Below are 21,452 nucleotides of genomic sequence, written 5' to 3'. Positions count from 1 at the left end.
TACACATATTATTCATTACAATCAAATTTATAATAATTAAAATGTAAATCATATTTTACAATAATAATTATTTTAGAGAATCATTTTTAATTTATTAAATTATCAAAATGAAACTATGATATTGGCCTGGACCAATAATATAACGTTTTAGAATATTCATATTGATTTGAGTGGTACCGCTGTTAATATAATCAACATAAAACAGTAAGAGTATAATATTAATAATACTTCTAAGTACCTAAGAGAAGACATCCCAAATAACTATTGTTCATTTTATATCCGACCTTATTTTAACGTGACCAAATAACTTTGACACCAGCTATTTTGGTACGGTCAATTTACAACGATCAGTATACGTACTTACATTGAATCCATTGAAATACTCACATAATACAAATGTAATGGCTGTACCCGTATTATTGGTATAGTCATGGGGCCATTAAAGTATCGACATAATATTATGGAAAAATCGTAACATGAAACTACATGCGAGACGTACAGTGAGAAATAAATTATTGATCAATTTCTTATAGCGAATGAGATAACCGTAGTTAATCATAGATGGTATACAATAAATTTGAATTTTGCGTTAGCTAATAAATTATTGGGTTCAACAAGATAAAGTTTATTAGGAACGATATTAAATAACAATATATTGATTTCCAGTGCTACCATAAAATATGACATATTTCATAGCATTAAACTCTGATTTTAAACCAAATCTTTCTAATGTTTCTACACAAATTAGGTTTTTAATTTATCTTCTTATTATTTGACTTTATAATATTTTGTAAGAATTTTAGCCACTACCACCACTGTTTTCCAATCGTCCATGCCATAAATTCTATCTTCCCAAGTTGTGCATGCACCACTTCTAGATTGTTTTTATCTCATAAATTTTTCATTACATATACCTCTGCTATGACGCTTGTCATTTTAGTTTTTACAAAAAAATTTATTTTGGTTTAAATGTAGCTTATATGTAACATCTTATTCTCTAACTGTTTACTGTTGCTCCATTATATTATTTTTTTCGGGTATTCTCTGAGTTTTTAATTATCCAAGTTATTGATACTTATTATAGTTCTTCTGCAATTAAAATCTTTGTTCTTATATTTAACCTATGTACGTCCTGGTGACTAAAAATCACGGTTTAGTAACTTTTTAAGATACTTCTACTATCTGGCTATTTTATCACTAGAATCTGTTAAAATATTTGTTTTACAATCTTTTTAAGGTTTTTAATATCGGTTATTATTATGTAAACATTTGAATTAATCATGAAATATGAAGTTTTCATAGTAACAAACGATTCAGATCCAAACTTTTAACATAATATATTAAATTTAAGTTATATGAGCAAAAGTAAAAACTCAAATAAACAAAATAATCTTTTTATTTTTAAAGACATCCTCTGTTATATTTAGACTTTTAGTTAATAATATTTTGTTTCTATCAATTTCGTATACGTCAAGTAAAGTCAACAGAATTTGAAACAAAAATATACATCATGTAAAATAATAAGATTAAATCGTTCAACCCTTGATTCTTCAGTGATAAAATAATTGAATCAAAAGTTTCTTTATAAAACGCCAATGTACAGTTATTATCACATTGAACAAATACATGTTTATGAATTCTGTCTTTCTAAATTTTATGCAGTCGGTAAAATGTACCAAAAATAAATCTTATAAAATAAAACTATCTAAATATATAATGTAATATAGTTGTACATCATTGTAATATGCATTTAAGGAAAATTGAATAATATATATTAAGTATAATAATATATTTATAGTAAACCTAACCTTAATACATTATAATATTATATTTTTCTAAAACCATATAAATGCTTCAAAGTATCACAAATATTAATGATTTTGTAGTTAGTATTTGATCTTAGGTAATTATCTTACAGCGTTATAATTTGTCCTATAATATAATTATAATAATCCTTAAAATAGTAAATAAGAATAGCTTAGAATGCTTACATCTTTGGCGAAAGTGCTTATAAAGAATTAAAAGTACTATTCAACTAATTCATATAATATAAACCTAATTAAACATTCATAGTTCAAAGATAAAATTGAACAACGATTTTCTCGATTTTTATATTTTATTCGCTACACGAACTTTTGATAAAATTAATATTTTCAAGACCAAGATAATAAACAAATGTTTCACCAGTTTAATTATAAAATATAACTATGCTTGATATTATTTGAATAAAAATTGTGACCAGAAATATAATATTTTACGACAAAATTATTTAACCAATTTATAATACAAACGGAAATATTTTAATTACATATAATTAATCATTTTTATTTTTTTTTTTTAAGCAAATAAAAATGTCTCGTTTTTTTTATGGTTTTAAATATTCTCAGTAAAGGTGCTTTTACAGATTTACGAGTGTTATAATTAGTATTAATATATTTTTAGTTCGTTATATAAAAATTGGGTTTTCATACGAATATTTTTAAATTAAACACTTGATCAAATATGCTACTACACAACAATCGACTCAGTTATTTAAAAAATACTTTATAATAATTTTATAGTCTATACACCAAAACTGATATGTTTAAAAGTGTTAAAAATTCAAAAGTATTTTTTTGTCGTTTAACATTTATAATATGTAACAAATTAATCATAATATAAACTACCTTTCAGAAAAATATGTCAACTTTTCGTTTATCAATACACACAAGTGGATATAGTTATCAGTAATTAAATAAACAAATAAGCGATGATAAACATAATAATTAAAATTACTTATAGTATCTACTAAAATGAGTGTGTTACCGTGTTACGTTTTGTCCTGTAACATGAAATTATAAAAGTAACGATTATTTTTTTTCAAGTAGTTATGAATAACAATACCCTGCCTGAATAAAAAGGTATCAAAATTAACGTTGCTAAAAATTCTTGACGGACACTTTTTGTAAAATTTAATTGTGCGTAGGAAAACTATACTGAGACAATCAACAATTGATCTTTTCAATATAATAACTATACACTCGATTTATATTCAACAAATAAGGCTTAATACTTAAAACTTTTAACCGAAAATAAATATTATAAAAATGTTTTAGTAAAACCAATACAGTTTGATTTTAACTAATAATGTAATAATACGATTCGAAAGTAAATGTATACCAATATTTGATTTGAAAAATAACAAATTATTAAAATGTTTCAATTGGGAAGATACTATGATAGGGGTCTTTATATATTTGTTTGTAACATAATATCCCACCGACCAACGTATAATAATATGATACCTAACCCAACAATAATACTTATTATCAATGGGCTATACAGAACTTAGGTACATAAAGTACGTTTTTCTTAAATTAAACCAAATACCAATAGTTAAAATGTTAATAATAACTATATACGTGGTACATAAAATAGTACGGAGTTTGTCAGAAAATCAATATATATATATATATATAAATTTATAATTATAATTATCCTGAAAAGCTGTCCGGGTACTGACCTTGTAAAATGCCGTTTGAATGAATATTTGGCGTCCATAGTCACATTGACTCATGAGGCTCATGAGGTCATCTGATATAACGGTCTGCAATTGAAAAAAAAAATAACCAAATTATTTTTATTGTGAATAAAGGTATACTCTTGAGGTATAATAATAGTATACTCTTAATAATGCACCTAATTAACTTTTTAGGAATTCGTGCAAAAGTGTGGATTTGTAAAACACGATTTTTTTTCTAACGTTCGCGTAATTATTATAAGGGGAAATTCTAGTAAAAATGTTGACGGGTTAAGTTCAACAACTTATATACACCACGAGCCAATTATCGTGTAGTTAACGTGGTGGTATAACAACACTTAAATAAACGCGTCATTATAGTAGCGAGTACGCCACTGAAATTCTGGTAAAACGCACAAAATGTAGCGTAACAATAACATAATAGAATATTTTAGTACACTTGATTGTAATTTTATTATTACTTCGTTGATATTTTATTACATAGTTTGTTATTCGACACGCAAATGACGGTTACGGTGAAGAGGTCGATTTGAAGCTATGCAGGCGTTATGAAAACGAATATCGCCGTGGCGGTATGTAATAATATTATTTCGTGTAAGCGTGACGACGTAAAATCATAGGAGAACGCGCGGTGGTAGGGAAGATAAGAGGGTTGAATTTAAGAGCAAGTCGATTCCTTCCTGGATTTTTTTTCTTAAACATTATATTTTTCATAAAAACGTATCTCAACGGTATTTAGTAAGGCTCGGAATGGCTTCGTTGCAATTAGTTTGATTTTCATAGTCATCCGATGGTGGTTAAAACCGAATTACCAGATATATATATATATATATATTTATTCCAAGTGTAACTATTGCTGAGTCGGTTTTAAAAGAAGCCCTATCTCTATAAATCCAGCAGAGACCAATCATTTTGGCACGGTCACAAATCGAAAAGCGGCAGATACAGATAAAGGATTCGATTGACATAAAAAAAAAAAAAAAATTATGATTAATTAATAAAAAGCAGCAAAAATGTCGTATCATGACTTCTGAATAATGATGAGCGATAGCGAAATCCTTGTACCTACCTTGAAACTCGGGGCACATGGTAAATGTTTAAGGCAGCCAAAAGTGCTTATCCAAAGTGCGGTGACGCGAAGAAAGTATAATTTTCGTTTAATATTAAATAAAATGCATGTGTTGTAGAATCTTAATATAAAATACACTACCTACAAAGGCTTTTTAAATTGCCTTCCCGCATTTCCGCAACCACAAATATTATGCGTATTACAACACTATTTTCATTAGGTAAGTATACTATTTTTCAGTCTACAGGTTGTTTAATTTTACGTAAAGAACTTGTGTAACTCAGACACTTATGTTTTTAAAAAATCTAAACACTATTCCTTTTTCCTGAATATATTCTAATAATATTCTTTAAGCTGTTTTTTATTTTTTGTATTTTTATATTAATTTTTTTTTGATTGAATCTGATTTGATCATAATATGTCAATTGTCTTATGAAAATTTTCTATTTTAAATATGGTTAGTAGGAGTAAAAATATTTAATTATTTTAATGTTTAACTTCGATACCAATGGAATATGAGATTTAGTTTTGTGATCAAAATACAAATGTAATAAGACGATTATAATATATTATAAAATTATATTTATTATTATTATTATCGTTATATTAAGTACATAACTATATACTATTATTCTAATTATCATCATTGCCGTCCTTTGTTTAATAAGTGTATGCAATTGGCATCATGAAACAAGTGGATTCATGAAAAAACCACAGAAAGTATTAACGACGGAAACATAAACGGACTTTTAAAACGAATTCCTCCTGTGTATAATTTTCGATTGCTGCAAAGCACAACAAAATGTAATAATTGCATAATTTACCCTTTGGCTGTTTCTTCTAATCAGACTTGTCATGCTCATTCTCCATTTTTCCTGCGGCACTCGTATGATGTCATTGCAATTGACTTTCCACGTCATGGATGCGATTTCAGCTTCAAGCTTATAATGTCTAGAAACAAAAATATTAATATCGTCATAATTATTTATAGGTACTATTGTTTATAAAAATAGCAATATGAATTCTATATAAATCAATAGAATCTGTGTAAATTTCACATAGAAAATTATTCATTTTTTTTTTTTTTAATGGCAACAATTATTATTTATTAGTATTCTAATACAGTAATTCTACTTATTATTGTTAATGATTATTCTACAATATTACTCTAAAAAAAGCAAATTTTAAAAATATATTTTATTTTTTTGTGAAAATTTTGTATTAACCTTCATAATCATAATCTTAGAATAATAATAATAAAAAATAAATAAAATAGAATTTATAAGCTATAGAAATATTGCTGAACGACAATGCGCATCTTATTTTCACGCTTACACAATTTCACATCAAACGAATTTAAATCAACCACATTGTCGAAACGTGAAAAGCAGGTTTTAGAATATATTTTTTTGCTAAAATTGTGAATCATAAACAAATAGTTGAGAAAATGGTTTTCTACTAAAATATTTTTACATTTAGGCGTCGAAGCTCTTAGATATATTAAATATAAATATATAATGAATATTTTTAGATCGCGTATCGATTTTATTTTATTTTACCAATTACTTTTGTTTTCTGATATATTCTTGTTTCATAATTACTTTAACATGAATAAAAATTAAAAACTTAGCAAAAAATCATACTTAATAATAAAATAATTTATACTTCTGATTATTAATTATATTAACTACTAAGTCACCCTATGCTCAAATGTATACTTTAGAAAAGCAAAGAATATTTTAAGGACATATAGATTTGAGATCATATACGAAAATTCAACTTTATATTTGTTAATGCAAATTATTTTTTTAGAAAATCCATTTTAAAATTATTAAAAATAAAATCACATGGGTATTTATTACTTAAATAATATAATATTATATCATATTATGTCTTATAAATTTTTTATCATAGACCCAACCATAATTTCATAAGTTATGAAATTTACTATACTTTATATGATTGACCAAATAATAGTGTTTGGTGGTTGTATTAGATGTTTTAACAAATATAAAAATTACAAAAAATGTGTCCCGTCACAGTTTTCTCAGTGTGAAATGATATAATATACCATTATGCAGAAAACAAATAATAATAGTAAAACATATATCAAACGTGTGGATATTCACTTTTAACCAATTTTTTTCAAAATCGATTAATATATTTTAAAATATGTTGAAATTCATCTACAATTTTTCATTTAGTAAATTATTCTAAAAGACTATACCTTCATAGTTTAAATGAATTATTTATACACATCACGCGTGTTTGAGTAAATACTAGTATTAGGAACAAATTTACCGACATTTACGGCAGACAAATAGAATCTAATATGATGCGACACGTGTAAATTTCTACTAGTTTGTCAGATTAAACGTTCACTATTTTTCAGTGTTCGTTATCTTAATGCTATATGTATTAACCATGGTAGACATTTTTTTTATAAATTCATAAATAACCTTTTTTAATGAAATATAATAAATATTAATTGTAGAAATTCATACATATATATTCGTGATCACCGGTATGTACTGAAATGTCAAAAACATTTTTATATACTGATAAACAGCTATTACCCCCTCCGAACTCCGAAGTATTTACATTACTGATGTTAATAGAAAATACATAACATGTTATTAAAAATATTATTTCAGGTATAATAATTTGTACCTACCAACATCTAAAAAGGATAATTAGTTTCAGAATTAAATTAAATTATACATTATATATTACTACCTATACACAAAAATTTTTTTTGAGCAAGTGTAATAAAAAAAAAAATGTAAAAAATACAAAACATTATAGAATACACCAAGTATTTATTATTATTATTAAATTTTTTTATGTCATGGTATAAAGAATTATTAATGTAAGCACAATTCCACCGACTTAGATCATAATTCATAACATATATTTTAATATTTATAAATGTTTATTCGATGTAAGTATTTACTTTGTTTTATCCATTCTGAATATTTTATATTTTTTAACTATGGAATATATAGTTAATATTGAAGTTATACAATATAATATATTAAATTTAAATAAATTAAATAAGTATAGCATTTGTAAGTATAAATGCATTGCAAATGAAATCCTAGAAATAAATATTATGACGTATATATTATTTATAATATTGGCTTGATTCAAACCATTTTAACATACAAATTTCAATGCAATTGAAGGGTAATACATAACTCGAAACTATTGTTAAAAATTAAAAAAAAAAATGTACACGGCGCAATAAATTAGAGAAACTAAATTAATTTTAGTTTAAATTACAACAGATATTAATTTTATCACTTTAAAATAAATAATAAGTAAACAATGGCAATGAATTAATTGTATGGCCGCTACGACAGTTGTATACATTTCATAAATGGTATAGTTGTCTAAAGATTTATTACTTTTATAATATTGTTCGTGTGAATTTCGCAGTCATAATATGAAAGCAGTTGAGTATGCCACCACCACGTAAAACTTTTCATAACTGTGCTTAAAAGTCCTCAACACCTATCACAATAAAAGTTTATGATTTGGTTACAAAAACCCCAACTCATCCGTAGTTTTTAACATTAATTTGATTTTTTTTTTTTTGCTCAAAACTTTTAGATGACATTTGTTTACGAAAGTATTTTTTTATCTATTTTTTAATTGTTAAAGATTCTAGTGTTTCATATTACCGTAACAATAATATTAATATAAACAAAACAGGTATAAATTAAGTTTTACCGTGTTTCACTATTATGCTCTGAACAATAACGTCGAAGTCATATCCTTATCGATTACTAGGGGAGATAGTAACCGTGAATTGTATACGTTTCTAGATTCAGTAAGTACCGAAATTAATATAAGACATAACCTTCAATAGGAGTTAAATAAAACACAAAAAAACATTAACAGTACAGTATGAAAAGTATAAAGTATGTTTACACTCATACAATTATTGAAAGTTTAAGCTCCGTATACTAAAAACTTTTCAGATAAATCATAGACACACATATGTATTCATGATTTACGTTTTCAAACTATTCCCAAGTACTTTTGTATTCATATATTTTAAGTTATTATTTTAACTATGAACCTAATTATATTCGTCATTACTTTGTTTCAGAAAAATATGTATAAAGACAACTAATTTTACATGTATTTATAATAATGTGAAATATTTACATTATTTGATTCCTACATTTGATAGTAGTTATATATTTATTATAACAACTATATTCATTGTGTTACACTTACTATATTTAATTTTAAAAATTCACAATAAAATCGTAACTTCAGTCAAAAAACATTTTACGTAATAACAGTATATACAATTCACTAAATGCACAGATAAGTATTGCGAAAAATAAGCATACATAAATCATACACATATTTTATACGTATATATTTATAATTTATATATATTATGATGTCGACTATACTTTCAATAACATTTTTGACTCCGCACTACTTTTTTTTTACTTTAATATTAATACTTTTTAGCCAAAACACTTTAGTTTTTTTTTTTTGCATTTTAAATCTCTAAGGAATAATTGTGACATGGAAAAAACTCCTAAGGGTTAAAATAAAAATAAAATAAATTTGGTTTAATAGTTATCGATTGATTGAATCTCGAATTTTGGATTATTTGATTATTTTAAAAAGTGCACCAATTATACACAATAAATTTAGACTTATTCCAGCGTTAAATTAATAAAATACAATGTTAATTACTAATTTTTTTCTGTATGGTAAATTGGTAAATATAAACGCGAATACTTTTTTATACAAAACAAAATATGGTCAAAATCTTTAAGTACTATTTTAATCTACAAAAACAAAAAATACAAAACGCTAATTGATAATTAATAACAATAAATAAAAATAATTAATACAAATATTAACAGAATAAAGTATATATTATATACTTTTCCATATATTTGTATAATAATGTTAACTATAATAATAGAGCTAAAAAGTTAGCTTAAAATTCATATTTACATAAATTTATAAAAATAGTCATGTGTAATAACTAATTATTGTACAAAACTGTTGACAATAATACGTAATTTAGGAATAAGACAAATTAGAATTCTATACATTTTAATTTAAAATAGTTTTGAAGACTATAAATAATTTGAATAGTATTAAAGGTGATTTTACCTTCGTAGTATCTTACAATAATTAAAGAGGCAATCAAAGTCCAGTATCAAATGAAGTCCTTTAAACCTTTAAAATAATACCTTCTATTAGTATATAAGTTATAGATTTTTCAATCAATTCAAATGGTTTCCAATTAGACAAATTATATATTTTGATTGCCTTCAACTCAAAACAATATGACTGTTAAATAATTCAAATTAATTAACAAACAGTTAGATATTATTTATTTTCTACCCAGATTAATGTGCAATTATTTATTTTAAACAATTTAGCCATTTAGGTATAATATAGGATATGTCTTTCAGAATATTTAAAAAACATAATAATGATTCTAAATATTAAAATTACCATATTATTAATAAATTTGATTAATTTTTATAATACTTTAAACAAAAATGCAATATGTCATTATTCTATATTTAATTGTAAATAATCATAATTTTTCACAAACCACGACATCAATTTTGGTTAACTACCAAGACTTCTCATTTCCACGACACATTGTGTCAAACAACACAATATAATGTATTTCCGGCCTAATTTAATACTAATATCAATATTAAAAATACGTTTTACTGTAATGGACCTCAATCCAAATTTAACAAATTCTCAAATTGTTATTTGTTTATGTTATTCAGTATTCTAGTGTTTTTACTATTTAAACCAGTTTTTCTCAACCGTATTTAAGTTACCGCCCTCTTGAATGACAATCAATTTTTTAACTCCCCCCTCCCTTATGTGGGCATTTTATAGTTAAGAGTACGGGGAGAGAGATAGGAAGGGAATTGATGATTTGGAAACTTTAAAAAAAATAAATGATCTAATAGGTATAATTCATTTTTTCATTGATGATTTATATTTTTATTTATATTAGGTACTAGTAATAAGTAAATTAATTAAATTAATCAATTGAAAAAAAAACTTAATAATATTATCAACTTATAATAATAACGTACATTTTTTAGTTAAAAAAAATATGGCTATGCTTATTTGCTTTTGTAGATATGATTTTTGATTGTTGCATAAAAAATTATTTTTGGTCGAACTTGATGGTTTTTAGAAATTTTGTTGACATTAGAATTGATATTAATAAAGATAATAATTTTGTCAACAATCAATAATAAGTAATTGTGCATTGCTCAACATAGTACCTACTAGTAACTGATAATTACTATATGGATGATCAAGTATGTATTATTCTTAGGTCGCACCATGTTCAACGTTTTTGTGTGAAAACTCTGTTCACCCCTTTACCACCCAAAATTAGTTCACCGCCCACTGAGGGGGATGGCGATATACCCGTTTTAAATTTTAAACCATTTTAATCAATCGTATTATTACTTATTACTGCAGTATATATTTATTTTTATTATATACCAAATACACTAATATACATTAAACAGTTACTAATTTTTGTTTACTAGTTTTGTAAGCAATCTACGGTTATCCTCAATTGAATATATTTTTACGTAAATTAAGAATACAGATGAATGAATGCGATCTGCACCAACACGTACTTACTAATGATATTAACATACTAACTCTATTACTCTTAACGGTAGTCAGATAATACAATTATGAAACTTTAAAATATTCTGTATTACGATTACAACTTACTTTATTTTTCAGATAAAAGTTATCATTATTTATGCAAATTTAATATAAAAATTTCAGTTTGAAACACGATTTGAAAATAAATTAATATATAAAAGACCAATGTGTCATAAACAAAAGCTACTAAAAAAACATCTTTGGAAATAATTCATATTAAATATTAAACGTGGAATAAAACGGAATTCAAACATAGGTAAATAAAATATATTATATCATAATAGTATTAATTATAATTTATTTTGATCGTAAGTGATTAAATAATATTGTTATATACTTTGTTTTATATTATAAATTATTATTATGTAAGAAAATTATAATTTTAAATGAAACGATATTGAGACGATTAAAATAAGGCTGCGATTTATACTACAAACATTGATATTTTGTTAATTTAATATCTATCCACAATTAATCTTAGATAACAATATCATAGTACCTAATACAATCTATTAGCTACCAGTCTTTAGAAAAATTTTGATCTTTTTTTTCCTTAAAAGTTTTACCGCTTATCAAAAACATCATTGCAGTGTTTTTTTGATTTATAAAATCACAAATATTTGTTTTTGATGGTTTATAGATTTAACAATTTCTCAATAATAATTAGCATATTATAATTTATATTGTCCATTGGTCAATTAAATATTTTCAATTTAATTAGTAGGTATTACACTCATGTTTAATAAACATTATTCCGTTAAAATGTATTGTATTGTTGTACAACTCATTAAAATACATTAATTCAAATTGTTTAATATATGGATTATGGGTTGTAAACTTGTAAATGTATTTAAACTACACATAAATACAGTCCACGTTGACTGTGACACTAGTCTAAAATACTATTAGAATAAATTCTAACAATACCAGCGAAATGTTTGTAAACCTATTAATATATCACCATTGCAGTAAATCTTTGATATATGTAAATGCAGAGAATGCCATTTAATCCAACAACAAACCATACTATAACACCAGTCAATTTAATACCTCAACATTTATTATGTTATAAAAATAATCAATTTATACTATAATATTGGAATTGGGTTAATCAGCTTATTGTTATCCCAATAGAATACCCATTGTAACAGTTATAAATATTTATTTTATTCCTTATAATATCGCATTTTATAACAGAAATTTAACGATCTGTTTACTTAGAAATTATGATTAAAAAAAAAGTTATTTTTTGGATCGTCTCTAATGGTATAGTTTCAAGTATTAAAGATTGAAAAAAAATTGTATTATTTGTATAAATGGCTTAAAGATCACTCTGAATTATTTATATCGTTGAAAGGGATCTGATAATATTCCACAAAAGCACACTACCAATAATACAATGAAAAATAATCGGATATAAAAAAAAAAAAAACGCTGACACTGAATCGTAAACATAAATAATCTATATAAGAGCTTTACCTGAATAATAAATGTTTAGTAATGAAAAGTTAGTGTATAGGACGTGTCTTGACGTGCGGTCAAATAAACTTCTTTTTCAATTTTTTCTTTTTATTTATTTTTCGATCAGAAGAAAGTGCATAGGATACCCGAAGAAAACTGAAAAGGCCTTCGGCTGTGTTAAATTATTCAAGTCTTTAAAACTTTTTCCGAATTTCAGAAGCTTTCGTTAGAGTTTTCTGAAATTTTAAATATTTTAACATAACGATTTAATTATACATTATACTGTAAGAACGTATCTTAAACATGTTGTTTAAATACAAATATTGTAGATAGCTACATATAATTTATAAATTATATATATTTATATTTTATATTAGCATTACTGTGCTATGTTTTAGTATCATACGATTAAGTTAGGTTAGGTTGAATCTTCATTATTAATTTTTATAATACATGTTAATACTATAAAATAAATCAAATTATATTCAAAAAAATAAATTATAGACAAATTACATTAATCTCATATCGTATTAACTGAATAAAAGAAAATCAGATAATTATTTCTCTAAATCAAGTAAACAAATTGTTTATTTTTACCTCTCCCAAAGAATCAATGATTTTATAATCATTATACATTTTAAGTTATTAGAATATATACTATACCAACCTATTTATAATACGTAACACAGGGTTAACAAAGTACTTTGAATTTTAGAATAATTTTTAACATTATTACAGTACTTACACATATTCAGTTAGAAATTCATATAATACAGGCATATTATACGATGAAAATATGAGTGAATTTCAACTGTACCTACAAAAACAAATATTTTAGTCCCAATACTTATGAATCTAATTATGAAAATAATTACTATCGTTTAGTTCTAAGCTAATAATATTTTAAAACACTATAGTTAAATAGAATTTTAAACAAAGAATAAATAATATAGTAATTAAAAATTGGTTTTATTTACTTTTTTAAAAAATAAAAAAAATAACGAAATTTGTATAATACAGTTATCTAATTTATACTTTAATTTTATTCATTATTATTCAAATTAAATAGCATTCAATAAAAATAAATAGGCGAGGAAAAAATAAAATATAAAAGAACCAATTAGATATCAGGTTAAAAATTGTAAAGACATTACTAAAATAAAAAATGTATACAACAAAACTTTTCTAGATAGAAAATTAAAGTTTAACTTGTCAAATAACTGGTATCATTTTTGATGAAAAATAGTAAAAATGAGAATAATAGTCATCCATACTTCTTCTGGATGATTCAAAGCACGCATACAATACCTACCCGAATTCCAACGAAAGGGGATCCTGATTAGACCATTAATAATGCAGCCGGATACGTGCCAAAGAATAAAAATAAAAAAAAAATATATGGTCGTTTAACCGGTATTTTCAATGTTTTCATTTTTTTTCTTTTTACGAGATGAGAAAACGCAGCATGAAAACATTTTGGGAAACTACAGCGTTTCTACGATGAAAATCATATTCAGCACGAAAATTTTCTTCCGAACTATAAATAACTATTAAATAAACAACTATATATACAAATAATAGTAAAAAAATAGTATTATTATGATGAGATAAGATTAAACGATTTCTATATTTAAATCGAAAAATTATAATACTGTAATTCGTTATAGTTTCTATTTATTTCATAACTACAATAATTATTTAATTTTTTTCATGTATTACCTGTATATAAGAGCTGAAGCTATTGCGAGGATCACTACAACTGAACTGAGGACTATACTGAGTATTGCATAACCAGGCATTGCTAAACAAAAATAAAAAATAATATTACTACCAATATTTCACATTTATTTAAAATACGCTTATAGCTTAACCTATTTATATAGTAAACAAAGTACACCACAATTAACCAAAACCCTAAATTATACAATAAATATAATTACGTGTATTATAATATTAATTATTAGTAGTATAAGTCAATATCCTTCTGAATAGGTATCTTAAGTAATATTAAAGGGTATACGGTTTGATCGTGAAAAATTAATTTAAAATTAAAAATATATAAAAGTTATAAACAGTAAAGTAATCAGAAAAAATACAATTAATAATGAAAGAAAATTAAAATTATTAACTTCATACTATGATAAAATATTTCAAATAATTTTACTCATTCCTAATAGAAAATGGATAAAACTTGCGAAATCATATTATATTGAAATCCGTATTCAAATTAGTTGAAAATATATGAACAGAAAAAATCAAATTTCAGATAACATTGAAATTGAAAAGAACCAATATAAAGAGCAAATATATTGGTAAAAGAAGGATATTATAAATCTAAAAATAAAATAAATATATAAAATAATAATAGTTATATATAAAGTAAAAGGTAGATGGAACTTTTTTTTGTGTATTTCTTTATAAATGGTTTTAAAGTGAGAAAAGCGGGGAAAATAATAAAAACATAAAAAAATATCACGAATGTTTCGTGCTGATTGAAATTGGAACAGTAAAAAATATAAACATTATATTAAGTAAAATATAGCGAAAACCATTATAAGTTATGTCGATACTGGCGAATGATGATTTTCTTGAATGTAAAGATAACACACGTTCAGTTATTCTCATACGAGAAATCCCTCAGAGAGACTTAAAGTAGAAATGAAAGTCATTACTTTTGCAAAGAGAATTGTCAAATCCACAGCTCGGTATATCCGGTGGTGGGCTTGTTCTGCCACCGGCCCAATGAATGCTCATGCCCGGCACGTATTCTAACGATTGATTTTTTCCAATATAGTTTGCCACTATCTGCCAAAAAAAATATAAAAAAGCAAAACATTAATGATTATTCAATTACAACAACAATACATTTAAATATTATTCTCTCAAAAATCAATAATTTGTAAACAACTTATTAAATTTGTGTATTAAAATTGATCCAAATTACCTATATAATTTATAATAATAATGACAACCGAGATAATATTAAAAACAAAACATAGTTGTTTTTATGTATTTCACCTGATTACTTATCATGAGACATTATTCTGAGTCTGTCAAGTTTTCGGATTTTAGTCATGAATTTCATTTATCGAATAAAAACAAACGATCCATTGTTCAACCAAAGCCGAGTTTTGATTTTTTAAATGGACTTATTTTTGATGTTATTTATTTGCACATTATATTCATAAAAGAGACACAATTTGAATACGATTATCCGCTTAGTAATTTATAAAAAAACATAGGAAATGCATTATCGCGGTGACAAATTTAAATTCTTTTGATTTTATCATTATGGTTGATGAAGCAAATTACTATAAGACAGTAAAATATACATTTATTACATACAAAAAATAATTAACATTTTAATGAATAAATGTTAATAAAAAATAATACATTTATTTTCTTTTATAATTTTCGCGTTGATCTTGTTATGGTTCTTAATAAATACGAAACGATTTTTTTTTTGTTTTTGATTTAGAATTTTTTTAGTAAATCTGGGTTTACCGGAAAAATAGGTAAAAATTCCAAAAATCTTTACTTATTAATTTTAAAAATAGGATTTCAGATTTTTTTAATAGTTAGTAAATTGTTATTTTTTTTGTACATCTAGTTACCAAATTATCGAATAATGTAATTTAAGATTCCATGCAATACTGTCAGTGAACGGAATATCGTATCTCCTGAGTGGAGAGCCCAACAATTATTAAACTTTTTTATTGAGATCGTTCACAATGCGATCATTTTTACAATCTCGTCATATACAAACAATCTATATTATTGTGTTCAAAGTGTACCGTTTAAGGTTGAATTCTATTCGTACAGATACAATCATTTCAGCAAAAACGTTCAGTATTTATTTCTATATTTTATCCTTGAGCGGCTTGAGCAAAATAAACAATAGAAATTAATATAATATCACGCTATATATTTTTATTACCATTCTCTCGCTGTATATATTATTGATACACCACTTGGAATTTGGATTATACCAAGTAAAATTGCATCGTTCATAAGCAAAACATAATATTTCAAAAATTAAATTAAATATTCAAACTATAGTATCAAAAAGAAATGTGATCACGATCTCAACACTGCGTATACTTGAAATAAATAATATTGTTATAATAATTCAAGATAATGTATATTTAATTTGATTTTAATTTAGTTTTGTCACATTTAATGAGAAACGCGTTTGTCAATTAAATATATATTATAGGTACAACAACGTACATCATGGTATAGTATTTTATGTATATATATATTGTTCTATGTGAACATAGCGAACTTTATATAAAATGCACTAACTACTAAAAACAAAATGAACTTTGTTAATCTAATGGCAATAACAATTATATCATTATTATTGTCATTGTTGTATGTTTATTATTTTTGTTGGTTTTGGCTGGCAATTTTGATAAGTCGTGTCAAAAGGTGGCACGCGCTACGCCGTTACTTCCAGAGAATTGTTCGGTACCCGAGCCAAAAACAAAGCGAATGGTTCGGGGGATTGTTTGGAATATTCGAGTTACCCTTGTTTGGTACTCGAAGTCAATAACACAAATGCATAAACCCTATTAAAATGCGTTTTAAAATAAAACTATTGTTATTATTATTTTTTTAATTTTAATTTTAAATATATTATTACAATCGCAATATCATGCATACGACATAAATGGTACTGAGTCATGCGTTGTAGGCGCTGCATCGTATAAGCATACCTTTATTAATACGTAGTCTGTTCAACAGACATACATTTTCCTGGGGACATATATTTTTGTTTTGTTTCATTGTTTATTTGAATCTATACCTGAAACCCGTTTTTTAACAAAATCTTTCATGTATTTTTTTGTCAGTTTATTTAATATACAATAGATCATTCAACATTCGTGCTTAATCCCTGTACCGCAACACAGACATTCGAATTTTCCTAGTTCTATATTGAACTACGAACTTATAATGGTATGAAAAATATTTTTCTGAAATCGGTTCATACACCCATACTAAAACTAATTTATGAATTTATACCAATATTACAATTTCATTTTATTTCGATATTATTATTACTTTTCTTGCCCGTAGTCATATAATACTAAAATAAAATAATTAAATGATAAATAATAAAAAAAAAAAAAAAACTAAAACTAAAACTAAACACGCAAGTAGTTTTTAAACATTTTAAAGCATCGACATAACTCATATTATTATCACTATAAATGAAATTTGTCAATAAAAATAAACAATAACAAGATAGTTTGTACAATTATATGTTTATTATAAATAAACTAACTCTAAAAATGCGTTTATCATATTATAATTGTGTACTTTTACGGCATACCCACGTGAATAAAAATCGTGAAATCGTATAATGCATTGGTGTACTGACTACGCATCCATCGCGTCATTAGGTTATACGTCGTTAGGACGATAAACGCTGCAATAATATTATTATAGAGGTAAAACAATTTTGTTTTTGTGTTTTTTTTTTTAGCACGATTTAAAAACAATTCATCGTTGTTTCCGATACCGACGGATGAGAGATAAATCGTAAAAAAAAATTCTGTCGTACACACGTTTATTTATCGTGATGATCATCAACATCGTCGTAGTGGTTGTCGTAGTTGTGCTGACAGACAACTATGCGTATTGTGTGGCGGTAGAATAGGTTAGGCATTTATTATTATTTCCTAGAATTTGACACTGTTTGTCGTCGCGAGCACATCGATCGGAAACGTACGACACATCAAATGTTTCGTCGATTCCGTCGAAAATACGCATCGTCGTATTAATAATAATGTACCTGTACGATATTACTGCATTGTCTCTGCGTGTTCTTGTCACCGACCGCGACGTATTCCTACAATATAGCGCTGTTATTATATGGTAAAATAATATTGTTATATTCGTGTGGCTGTTCAAACACGGCGGATCATCCGTTTCGGGTAAATACGATGTGATGTTATATAGTTACGACGAAAGAATAATACGATGTAAAACGGCAGAATAACTATAGGTACTTATGGACCGTGACAACATTGACGATATAATATGAATGCGCAACACGTTTGATTATATCTTTGTATACGTATGAGAATAATTTAACATATTATGACGCTAATATAGTGACGTAGTAACTAGAACAAGTTTTAAGGTAAAGGATCCAATGCACTTTCTTATTTTTTGAGCAAAACGATAAATGTATTGATTTTACGATAGGTGTGTTTTTTTATTATTATTATTATTATTAATATGTGCATCATCGCTTTTTAGGGGTGGTAAAAACTTTTAAAATTATTAATTATTTTCAATAATAATCGAGAAAAACAAAAAACAAATATTTAATAGAATACATTTAATATTTTATACAATCAAATATTTATTTTTAACGTTATAATATCAATGATATAACCTCCATCCATATCCTCTCCGATCTGAACTCTCTCTTCCCATTTTCTATGATTAAATCCACACGCTCATAAACAAGAAAGATTATTATAATAATGATATGACTATATGACTATATGCATACTGTATTCCGTTACTTTAAGATAATAATAAAGAATTAATAAATAATACATTATACAGCCAGTGGAGAACTATGGACTCTGGTGTAATATTAATTACTTAAGTTAAAATTTGTTTACAAAAAATAATAAATTAAAATTGTTTTTATTTTATCAACTTAGGAAACTTAATAAATAATTATTATTAAGGATTATCATAATTTATAATAATGATACTTGAATGCTCATAAGAAAATGATTGCCCCACTGATACACAAGGTTGTGCATCATTTGTAGACATGGTAGTTTAAATGGTATTGTGAACATTTTATGTGGGCCAATATTTACACAGCCAACCCATCGATTAAATAGTTGGGACAAAAAAAAAATTAATAATTAAAAATAAAAACGAATTTAAAAGAATTATAAATGTACCACAACTTTAATTTTGAGTTCAGTATATTGGTACTTATTATAATATTATGTCAAGAGGACACTACACCCGCTTGTGTTGGTTTTGTCTTACAAATGTACGATATAAAAAATTCCCGTTCAGTAGAATCGGTTTTGTGTCGTTAGCATTATAATACCTATTATAGAGTGAATTAACCTATAATCAAATTGAAAAATTCTCTTTTATTTTTCGTACATTATATATTAATTTTTAATCGAGTTGTGAGTATGATGTAAAACATTAACATATAAAAAAATTCTTATAACCCTTTTAGAAATATCGTAAAAACCCGACGAGAAATACCGCAGGTAATACAACGTTTGGTCTCCATACACCACCCTTCCAAATAACGGTACACCCGAAATTAGTGTTACACTAATCTGACGATGGACCTACGTGAACACGCGGCGACCGATACGATAATGATTATATGCTTATTATAACCATAGGTAATACGCGTTTGGGGGTGTTTTTCATTCGCCGCGAAATATATTTCGGCCGCCGTAAAATTGAAAACACTTCTCTTGTGTAAAGCCATTGCTTTCGGCAAGAATATAAAATATGTAATTTAATGGAACTCTGCTGTGGAAATATCGGCTTAACTTTTTCACCCTTCGCGGCACTAAGTAATTATATATGTATATGTATTTAGACGCCTGCAGACACCGTTCTGACTTTCCTTTCATATTTCATAATAATATTTTTTTTTTCAAACACTGCTTGTTTTGTCTTGCGCGTTACCTCTGCGTATAATACAAATCCGCTACTGCCACCGTTGTCATTGAAAACGCAGTAATCGACATTATGTTTAAGCCACAGAGTATGCCAAGAAATCTGAGCCGTTTACTTGTTGGCTATCTTTTCGATTCTGAACAGTCCTAATTTTGCATTCATTCCGCATTCTAGTTATACAAGACATTACAAAACTCCTTGATGTGTACAGAAGAAGCTTTTCATCGTATAGAAAACAAATATACGACACAGCACTATATTATTCATATCATAATGCATAAAACGTAAATTTGGTAAACAGAATATTGCCATACTGTTTGAAGAAAAAAATGAATTGCGACGTTCTTACACAGTAATTTATCAAAAACGTCGATGGTTCTCAGTTCTCATTACGTGTTTTTTCTTATTTCATATTTTTTCCAGTCTACACACGAAATTTATTTTTAGATTGCTGTGTACTGTTTACATTTTGAAATTGATTTCTGGTGAATTTTTTTTTCATTATTAATCTAAAACAAGACGTTCCTTGATTAAAAAATACATTCGTGCAGTTTGATTCAACTCTTTGATGAATTTTAAAGATATAATTTCGAATAATAATTTATTTGTTGTAATTTTTTTAGAATGTGGTATGAGATGAGTTGTGTGAGATGTTTTTCTACGCATATATTCGGGATTATTTTCGTGAATGAAAAAACTAATATTATCTTAGAGTTAATATTAATGACCATAGAACAATAAGTTGTATCGTTTGGTACAAATATTCCGTATGGTTTGTCGTATGGTTTTTGTGTGGTTTAATATCGAGTTATTAACATGACAGTTCCAGTAGTTGTGATGTTTAGATTTAAGACCCATGGCGGTAGCCATCATAGCTAAATTATTTACACTCATAAATGATTTATGATAATCGGCGATATGCAAATATTATCATGAGTGGGTGGTTGACGGGTTATTAATGTTTGGTGACATAGTCGCAAGTAGACTAATATTTTTGTGGGTGCAGAAAAAATG

At 25.5% G+C, this 21,452-nt stretch overlaps 1 protein-coding gene across 1 annotated transcript in view; it reads right to left on the bottom strand.

The window, feature by feature from the left end:
- LOC132921412 (atrial natriuretic peptide receptor 1) overlaps positions 1–21,452 on the bottom strand; it is a 280,157-nt gene that overhangs the window by 143,896 nt on the left and 114,809 nt on the right. Inside the window, exons 7-10 of the mRNA XM_060984432.1 lie at positions 15,425–15,557; positions 14,472–14,553; positions 5,414–5,540; positions 3,503–3,586 (exon numbers count right to left, since the gene is read on the bottom strand). Of these exons, the coding sequence (XP_060840415.1) occupies positions 3,503–3,586; positions 5,414–5,540; positions 14,472–14,553; positions 15,425–15,557 (426 nt within the window). The remainder of the gene's footprint in view (positions 1–3,502; positions 3,587–5,413; positions 5,541–14,471; positions 14,554–15,424; positions 15,558–21,452) is intronic.

This window comes from Rhopalosiphum padi, chromosome 2, assembly GCF_020882245.1.
Source record: "Rhopalosiphum padi isolate XX-2018 chromosome 2, ASM2088224v1, whole genome shotgun sequence".
In the NCBI taxonomy this organism is placed as follows: Eukaryota; Metazoa; Arthropoda; class Insecta; order Hemiptera; family Aphididae; genus Rhopalosiphum; species Rhopalosiphum padi.
The sequence above is the reverse complement of the archived record's forward strand: the minus strand, read 5'-3'. Positions and strand labels throughout refer to the sequence as shown.